Here is a 9,968-nt window from a genome sequence, read left to right as displayed (position 1 = left end):
AACACGCTCGTGACCTCAACTTCTCGTGATTCTACCAGGACACGCTTAGATTTTTTTTTTTCACAGGCAATGAACACCCTGATTGTGTTTTCTACCAGCAGGTGGTGCTACTCCTGTCAGACTTCAGTCAGTTGTATTCACAGGGTCTTCGTGGTTTGATGACTGCTATTCTTGCAGTTTAGTTCTTGTCAGAAATACACTCACAGTTCTGATTGTGTCTCTATCATTATGTTGAAATTCTTTTTAAATTTGACAAAGACTACATTGATCTGTGATGGTCCTCAAGAGATAATCTAGTTTTATCCTCCACTACCACGGCAATGATTAGAATACTCTCAATTGTGCACTGGACATCGATCTGCAGTTATATGCCCTTTGCAGATTGGCATGAAGCAAGCATGCTTTATTTTGTCCCACCAGTTCAAACTTTTGTAGTTCTCCGTTCCTATGCATGGATATAGCAATAAGAGAACCTCTCAAGTCTCAATTATCTATATGGTCCATTGATAGGTACATGCCCCTTTAGGGATAAAATGTAATTTTACCCCTAGATACTGAATGATGGCTTCTCTCAATTATGTGCTGGGCATCCATCCACAGTTATGCCCTTTGCAGTGGGGCATGAAGCAAGAGGGCATCCATCCAAATCATTGCCCCACCAGTTCAAACTTTTGTTCTCCAGTCCCAGGCATAGATATAGCAATACAGCCATGAATGCCAAACCAGCGTCAAGGGCACCTGAGAGCAGGTAATTGTGTCGCTCCCACCAATTACGTCGGTACCTATAGACCACGTAACCTGACAAAAATGCAATGAGTATCCATGTGGTATAGTTGACTGCAGTGCCAGGCGGCATCAAGCTGGTTGCACCAATCAATACAGGCACATTGACATGTCGGATCCATTTCTGAGCCGGGAATGCTTTCTGTGTACACCAGACAAGGAAGGGAGCAATGGCGCCGCCTAGGAAGAACCAGTTCACAGCAGAGTAAGTGCCTAAATCACCAAATATTCTGCGTGGGCCAATAAGGCCCCATAATACTGATGCATCATAAAACAAATGATCATAAGGGCATGTCCAAGGGCTGTCTGCTGGGAGAAACTCCCTGTTGCACACATTAGGTATTGTGTCCATGAGCCACCATGTCGTTCCAAGGTATACAGAACCCGCAATCAAAGTGCCCACGACCTGTTATTTTTCAATGGTCATTTTAGATATAGCTGGAGCATGTGGTCATCGATCTTTTTTTAATGTAACACCTATTATTCTTGTGGCTAGTTGAACTGACCTGAGCCATGAACATGGTCCTTGGGGGAATCTTCATGTAGTGTCCCAACTTAAAGTCTTGCAAAAATTCTAGTGCTTGACGTGGGCCAACGTAGCCATATACTTTGAAGCACATGTTGGCAATGGGTCGTCCAGGATATAGGTACCCCATGATGTACTCTGTGATGATATTCAAGCCTGGAGCCTGTTACATTTGTATAGTTAGCTGTGTTTCTGCTCCTGGGCCGTATATGTTGTAATATGTATCATGCATCTGCATTCATGTTTGGATTCCATACCTGGTTAGTTGTTGCTTTGATAATTCCAATCGGAAGGGTGTAGAAAATGGCAAGGGCACATGCAAGCAGTACTCCCCACCAAGGTAACTGCAGTTGCTCAATGTAGTACTCACAGGTAAGCATGGTGACTGCAACACTGGCCACAAGGATGCATATGAACCACCACTCAGGGACCTGCCTGTATCTCCTCATAAGCTTTGTATGTATATCCATCTTCTTATCCTCGAAAGCTGATTTGCTTAACTGACAGATTTCACTGTGAAAAAAACCTGCAATTTTAGCTTCATATGTACTTTTGCAGAGCGGACCAAGAGGGCCAATTGGTAACAAAACCTACCTTCCATGGAAAAGGAGAACGTGGGAAACCGTTGCGGTAAGGCATGCAAAACCAAGGCCATAGCTGGAAGCGAAGAATGTGCTGATGTATAATGGTCCATTCTTCTCATAGGCATCTGTATCAAAATAGAATTGGGAGTCCATAATGCTGGAGACGTTGTACTTTTGTCCAGACTCTGTGTAGAGACCATCTGAGTAGATGGGGAAGTTGCGTGCCTTGTAAACATTAAACCAGTAGTTGATCGGTGTGATTATGTACATGACTATGAAGAAGCCAGCTGCAATGTTGGCTGTGGCAAACCAGGGGCTAGCAAGGGGGCTTCCAAGGTAGGAGGAGATGGATGACCAGTCGAGTCCAATTGCACCAATGCCAAGACCATGGAGGCCTGAGCCAAGCTGTTGGGCAATCACGGAGATGGGAAATACCCAACAGATCCAGGACAGGGAGGTAAGCATCTGGAACAGATAGCCTGGGAAGATGTAGTAGGCAAAACTGCAGATGAATGCCACCAGAAAGAACTGGTTGCGTGTCATTCTACCTTTTCTCCTTCGCTCCTTCTCATGAAGTGCCCTGGTGAGTATAATACATCAGGAAATCCGTTATTTCAACTTCTGAATCTGTTATTTCAACTTATAAATCTGTTATTTCAACTTCTCATGAAGTGCCCTCTAGATGAATGTGTGAATTGGCATGGCTGCACTAGCTTTATAGTCGTATGACGTGTGTTTTCACATAGTGTTGACTTATGAAGATAGATTGCTTGCATGATTTCTCTTTTTTTGTTGACAAATTATTACATCTTCTGAGGCTGTACACTGGTTATCTTAAATGCATATAAGATAGGATATGATTGCTGTTTTGATGGGCATAGTTTCTGGTTCAGGAATTCAGTACTTTATCCCTGAAATAAATGGCTACACCTGCACACTGTGTACTTATCTTAGTCCACGACTATATATTGTCCCCTTGTCCTTGTTTTGATGCTAAGAGAGAACCATGGAAGTGGTAAGGGATTGAGTATTTTTCCAGTTTTCTTCTTCTTGGGTATATGTGTATTGACTAGCAGTACTCAGGACTCGGCAGTCAGGATATTGCCATTGTCACGAGCTTTCAGGTGTTGGTTTTTGCAGCTTGTAATTTAATTGTTATCAATCATCCATTGTTGCTTGCAGAGACTGCATCTGACGATGAATTAGTCGTTGTGCCTTTGAAGCTTTGAATTGGTACGCACTTTCTGTTCACGTTATATTTCAGTGCTGAAGTTCTTTACAAGACAATGTCTTGTCAGTATTGATATATACTTACTACGCATCAAAGCAAGCACAAATCATGTGTCCGCAATCTTTAATTATACCCTAAACAAACCTTGCTATTGTCTATTGAGATGCATACTTGGCTGTTTGCGACTTGCACTGGCCAGCCGCTTTCTATTGATTATTGAAATGATTCAGCATAATGATAAGATACTAATATAGTGGTTGGTGCACCATGATATGATATCAGCAACTATATCCATGCAATATAGTACTAATATTAAATTATAATGCACCACAACGTTTGATGCTTTGGAAATCTCTTGCTAAAAAATGGTCGAGCCAATGTCCCACACTTCCGCTTTACTTTTTACTTGTTTAAGACTACTCTTAACTTACCATAACATTGATCGTGGATACTACTATGTCCAGTGTAGATTTTCCTTTTCTTTTCTTTTTTTTCTTTTCTTTTCTTTTCTTTTCTTTTGAGATGATTACTGCTTGAGAGGCTTTTAGATGATTATACAGTGTGTAATAACTAATCAAAGGCGTCTTACTTTTGCAGATTTGTGCTATATACCTGAAGAGGGAGACCTGCACGAGGTTGGAGGGCCACCACATCGCCGCCGGCTCCACCAGATACCGCCGGAATATTCCCGCCCAACCAAACCCCAGCACCTAATGCACGATGAGGTACACAAACCCAGTTCATGCAAGCTCCAGCTTGTTTGGAGTAAATCACGTTTACTTCGCTTACCTGGCTGGTGAGGATGAGGAGGAGGGCGACGAAGAAGGACATGTGCTGGCCGTAGAAGACGCGTACAGAGGTCACGAGATTCATGCCGAACACTGCGCCAGCGCCGGCGTTGGCGAAGATGGTGATCAGGACATGCTCCTTCATGTTGAATGGCCCCGGATTGAGGGTGAACGCCCACGGCCGGCCCCGGAAGAAGGCGCCCTCCGGCAGTGCTGCCGCCATGAGGCGGCCCAACGGAAGCACGGCGATCTGCGCCGAGACGGCGGTGATGGTGAGCGGCTCCTTGCGATACCCGAAGAAAGCGTTGAGGAAGGAAAGTCCGGCGCAGGACGCTGTGCCCAGCATCCACATCCGGAACGTCAGCACCGGCGTCGCCGGGTCGTCCCCAACCGGCACCGTCAGCGCCACCTGCTCGATCGGCGAGGAGTCGTCGTCGTCGTCGTCGTCCCCCGCCTCACGCTCCTCTTCCTCCGGTGAGCCATGCCGGCGACGCGGCGACGGTTGCACTGCATGACAAGGACACAAGACGGAAATGAAGCGAACGGAGCAGTAGCTGTCCCCACTTTGCCACTGCAAGGAAACAAAGAAGTGAGAATACGCAGCGGAGAGGTGATCTGGCTGCCATGGCGGTCGTCGTCCTCTCCCTCCTCGTCGCCGTGCTCCTCTAGTTGGTGGATGGACGACGCCATGCTTGGGTTTGATACTTGGGAGGGAGAGATGGCTGCCGGTGCCAGTGGCAGCTGTGGTAGGTCATAGGTGTCTGCTCCGGCAAAGGCATTTTGTGCTGGATGGGCCCCTTTCCCCCACTACAGCATAATATACGCAAGCCACTGGTCTATTATATCTTGCGATGGGAAAAGATGGGCTATTTTACCCAACAGCACACAACGCATATCATGATAATAGAAATTCTGCAGCTTACATATCTGGAAAAGAAAATGTGTGATAATGACTTGGTGGTGTAAAAACTCCGCATTGTGTGTATTGAGTAGGGGTGGGCACAAAATTGACCTGGTGGTGTAGACATCCATGGAAAATTTAAGACCAATACCTGAACACTGCAGCTATGGTCTCAACATAGAAGGAAAACGGAAATTGGAATGTGACTTAATGCAACCAAAACTACTTTCAGGAAGCAAATGGGGCAAATAACTCTTAGACTGCCATCCCAAAATATAAACTAGCTTGCAACTTACTAGCACATATACAGCAGCTCTGAGACTGCTGTGCGAGTGAAAATAAACGCTTGGGCGTGTATAAATACGCACACGAGATGCATACAATACCAAACAACTTCAGCGATAACCTCTCAAATGTAACAGCAGCCAATTCAATCATATTCATCAAGTCCACGGATTAAACAGCCAAACTGCCTCAAGATAGAAATCAGCATATTACAAACAACTTCAGCAATATTAGGCATTACGCCTGCGGGATGGTACAAATGTTTGGACCTAATATGTTCAGCTAGTGCATTCTGCCTAGAAAACATCTGGCGAGACCAGGGTCTCAAAGCTGGAACCGCAAGGTCCAAGCTACCAATCCTATTCCTATGGAAGTATAGAGTAATATCTCTGGAACGGTGATCAAACTAACAAGATCCCACATGGGTGTTCGCTGTGAACAGGCCTACAAAACAGTTACAAGCAATTGATTAATGTTATCACCACATGAAAACTGACTTCAGTCCTTTGAGAGAATATGTTGAATGAGAAAATCCGTGAATCACCTGGCAAAAGGAACGCCAAGAACTTATCGCCTACCACGACCGCCACCAGGTCCTGAATTCCCCCTTGGACCCGTAAATCGAGCAAATTGCAGCCGCAAATTGGGTGAATTGCGATCATGCTCATCAAACTTATAGCCTGCAAAATCAACCATGGAGCCTTGTGATTAGCATCGTGTCGATATTGCGCCTATAGACGACTATGGATGCAAAGTGAATTAACAAACAGCACACACCAGATAGGAACAACACTCTATTCAACATATTTTTGGAAAACAGCACGGCAAACTCCGCATTAACAATCTTGCTACAAAGGATGCAAATGAATGATAGGAGAAATCTGGGCATTGGTCCCTTTTACATGGCCTAAGTGGCTCCAATCAAACACCTCTCTTAGCAAACAACACAAAATGGACTGCCCCCACCCCCACCCTCACGGTAATATACCAGATACTAAAATCTGGTGGTCAGACAAAGGACAGATATGGGCAGTCTCAATGGATGGTTTACATGGCATTGATTAAGGTGCTAAGTAGGCAAAACGCTGATGTGACATTGCAGTTAAGGAGGATAGATAAGGAAATCATGTCTACACAGGAACCAAGATAGGAAGAACTGTGATAGGTAGATGATAGGAGAGATAAGATAGATGATTGGATTAAAATGTTATTTGTAGAAACTATCCATTGGGAGTACAGTTTCTATGGGTAGTGTCTATATTATTTGGTAGGTATGGAAACTATCCCATAGTTTCATGGTTGGGTCTGCCCTAACTACTTAACTAGCAATGGTGCCAGTGAAGTGTCAGTGACGCCAAAGGGTGTCCCCATTATTTCTGCTGTTGTCTTGTAAAGTCTTGTAGAAAAATGTCAAGTCCCTGGTCAGCACAATAAGCTTTATCAAATGAACATCACTCTTATCAGATGGCAAAAGCATCAATAACCGATAGAGTGATCATGTGGCAGAATTTTTCCTGAACTTTAGAGTAGTACTACACTGACAAGATTTACATATCTTGCTTTCAGATAGCTTTGGTTGGCTATGACTTCTATAGCAAAATAAAGGATAATTACTTGAAATTACTGTGTCCCAATAAGAAGCTCTTGGCCTAAGGCACAACTACCACCCCAACATATGTCTATGTGGATGTGGATCCTGAAGGAAAAAAGTAGCACTCGGGATAGAAAATACAGATAGAACAAACAAATCAAGAAAGAAATAGCTATTGCCTCCATTCTATGTTACTTGTCATTTGGACAATCATTAAGACATTGACAATTGGCGATACACACCTTTGAGCAGTAGTTTTTCACATCATACAGTAGGAAAAATAATCAAATTTAATCCCATGAAAAAATGAGTTGATGAATGTAGTAATAGTATCATTTCCATGTAAAAACTATAAATATTTGTATGTACAGTGGTGTTCAAGGTTTTCAAGGTTCACTACATGCTTTCTAGGAAGACAGAGAAGGTAGGTTTCAGCTTGAAATTATGCATGACAAAACTTGACGCATTCATGGAAAAAGGATCCTGATTAGACCAATACCTGAACATTGTATTCATGGTTTCAACATAGAAGAAAAAGGGCAATTGGAGTATGACTTAATGCAACCAAACTTTAGTAAATAAATTTAATCAATGGCTTAATGTCAACTTAACATAGTTCAGAAAGATCTATGCATGTCAAGTTCATCAGTTTCACCTTGCAAAGCCTCCATGGCAATAGCAGATTGTGTAGGTTCCGCGAAATCAACAAAACACAGGACAATAGGGTCACCACCAGGCTGCCAATAGCGAAGTAGTCAGAAGAATGAATGACAATAAAATAAAATAAAAAGACAAAGGCTACAAAAAAAAAGTAGTTCGCTTACATGTTTCGGTTCTTTGTTTACAAGCCTAACCTCACGAAAGCCAACAAATGGTCGGAAGATGTCTGGGGGGGGAGTGAAGGACTAGCTATGCTTGATCGCAGTTTATGCAAATAGATGTTTAGAAAAAGAGAGTGACGGAAAAGATATATATATCTAAGGATACGTGAAACTTCTCGACGTGTACAGCCAGTTGGAATGCCTTCAATATATAAGGTGTTTGAGGCATCAGGTGGAAGGGGTGGCTCTGGCATTCCACCACCGAAACCAATATTTCTGCTATCCATACCCCTAGCAGCCATCATCGAACGGTCATCAACTGGGTAGCCAGCATTGCCACCAACAGCAGGCCTAATAGGTTCTCCAGCAGGTCCACCACCAAAGGATTGAATTTGCTGAAGTTCAACATAAGTATTAGCAGACTATGTTTGAAAGACAATTATGCAACAATCCAACAGTTGATACCCCAGTACGCAGAAAACGTTCGTAGGACGCGTTAAGAGCCTCAGTATCTCTAGCAGGACGATATCCTGCCCTTTCTTCATCACGTGGATAATAGCCAGTCATGTCAGGTGCACCGGGTACATCTATGCAACGGAAAAAAAGAAAACATAGCAGTAAATATAGAGTTCAAGCCAAAATGCTGTCCAGATTTTGTGGAACGCCTATATACAGCTAAGTTGTTAACGGTAGTACGGTCTAGAGTTGTTCATGTTGCAATCACTTTCCTCGATTACAAGTTGTCTCACAGTCTCAGACATTAGCTCATGCTTTTTCTCAGTTACAAGGTGAGTCAGAGTCTTAGGAGACTACATTAGCTCCAGACTCCAGAGGTAGTAAAGCCAGTGTGACAGAAAGAATTTTTGTCCCACGGTACTGCTGTTTTGGTCTGTACATGCCTTCATGTTGGAGTATGATTTGACCTACTTAAGCATAAATTTACAATCTAATCTAACAGCCTGTTTGGTTTGGATACCCATCCCCAACCACTTGTGGGTCAGTGAGGCATGGACTCATCTGACTTTTTTTGAGGAATGTGTCTCTTCCTTGGGAATAGCCAAGGGGAGTCTCTACGTGGAACAACTCCTCAAAGGACAAATGATTCCGCACCATAAAGCAAACAACAGCACATATATATGGGCATGGAATGGTTTGGTGTGCAAACCAAACAAGCTGTAAGTGTCCACATAGTTTGCTCACGAAACTTGCAAACTGCACATGTGAATCTGCGAGTGGGTTTAGGTGCATCCTAAATCTACGAGTGGGTTTTAGGTGCATCCTAAATCTGACAAAACCCCAGGAAGCGATCGCGACAGATCCTGCAAGTAACCATTTTGGATCCGCTCCCGCAGCTCCGTGGCAACGAATTTCAAGACAAGGCTGACGTTTCCCTAGCCCCTACTTCCGGCAGAGAGTCAACACAGACGGCATCACCTCGACGCATCGTTGACAGAGGCAGGTGCAGGGGGAGCGAAAACAACGAGACCGCATCAAGGTCTCCAGTAGTAGTACAGGGCGGGGGGGCGGGGACAAACAATTAAACGGAACCGGCGCCATTGCCGTGACTCGGTGAGGCGCGGGCGCGGCTTGCGAGCCGCTAAAACCCTAAGCGCTCGGCGGGAACGGGCAGATCGAGCGGGGAGGGGAGGCAGGCCAGCAGCGCGCGGATCATCATCAGATCGAATCGAGGGCGGGCGGACGGACCTGAGAAGTCGGCGGGGCGGGGTCGCTTCATGGGCTGCTGCTGCTGCTGCTGCCCCACGGCGGGGGCCATCTGCGGTGCGCCGCCGCCCATGCCGGGGTGCCCGATGCCCCCGCCGGCGGAGGGCGGCTGCGGCTGCTGCTGCTGCTGCTGGCGCGGGTCGGCGGCAGCGTACCTCCAGTACGCGTCGGCCATCGCGGTCGCGGCTGGCGCTCAGTCCCCGGGAGGCTCGAGATCCGTCCGGGAGCGGGAGCGGGGCGCGGTGGAGTGGAGGTGGTGGGAGCCGCGGCGGACGGAGGGGGAATGACGTGTTGGGGGAGCAAGCAGAAGCAGCCGAGAAGGAATCGCGTGCCACTGCCACTGCTTTTGCGACGACGAGGGAGGGAGGTGGGTGGATCACGCCAACGGGCCACGATTGGTACTGCTGATGCCTCGCGGAATTCGGGCCTTCGCTGCTGGGCCTCAAATGTTGCACATCCCTCAACAAAAAGGAAACAAACTCAAAGAATTGATCTTGCTAGGTTAAGGCTTTGTATGGAATGGAAGTATGGAACATTGGATTTCAAGGTCATTTGTAAGGATGGGCGATGGTGCTTCAACTGGGTATTTGCTGTTTTTCTCTAGTCTATTTAGTTCATTATAAGTTAGACTAGAGAAGGAGGGAGCGTATGTTATGAAAACCAACTAGTTATGTAAATTATACAGATTCTAATTAAGCACACACGATTCTAATCCGATAGCTTCTGGTGGAGGTGG

The 9,968-nt window shown here is 45.4% G+C and overlaps 2 protein-coding genes across 2 annotated transcripts; both read right to left on the bottom strand.

Annotated features, from left to right (window-relative positions):
* Positions 365-5,225, bottom strand: LOC8069039 (oligopeptide transporter 7). The gene is made up of 7 exons (XM_002436344.2): positions 4,512-5,225; positions 3,914-4,419; positions 3,737-3,834; positions 1,904-2,473; positions 1,567-1,822; positions 1,290-1,472; positions 365-1,189 (listed from the first exon to the last, which is right to left on the bottom strand). The coding sequence occupies exons 1-7, from the start codon at positions 4,600-4,602 to the stop codon at positions 572-574; spliced, it is 2,322 nt and encodes a 773-aa protein (XP_002436389.1). The 5' UTR covers positions 4,603-5,225; the 3' UTR covers positions 365-571.
* Positions 5,228-9,572, bottom strand: LOC8069038 (nuclear speckle RNA-binding protein A). Its single transcript, XM_002436343.2, has 7 exons — positions 9,215-9,572; positions 7,976-8,097; positions 7,677-7,905; positions 7,514-7,575; positions 7,345-7,426; positions 5,643-5,778; positions 5,228-5,542 (listed from the first exon to the last, which is right to left on the bottom strand). The coding sequence occupies exons 1-6, from the start codon at positions 9,405-9,407 to the stop codon at positions 5,666-5,668; spliced, it is 801 nt and encodes a 266-aa protein (XP_002436388.1). The 5' UTR covers positions 9,408-9,572; the 3' UTR covers positions 5,228-5,542; positions 5,643-5,665.

The sequence above is a fragment of the Sorghum bicolor genome, chromosome 10, assembly GCF_000003195.3.
Source record: "Sorghum bicolor cultivar BTx623 chromosome 10, Sorghum_bicolor_NCBIv3, whole genome shotgun sequence".
Classification (NCBI taxonomy): Eukaryota; Viridiplantae; Streptophyta; class Magnoliopsida; order Poales; family Poaceae; genus Sorghum; species Sorghum bicolor.
Note: the sequence above shows the minus strand (reverse complement) of the source record. Positions and strands in the feature narration are given on the sequence as shown.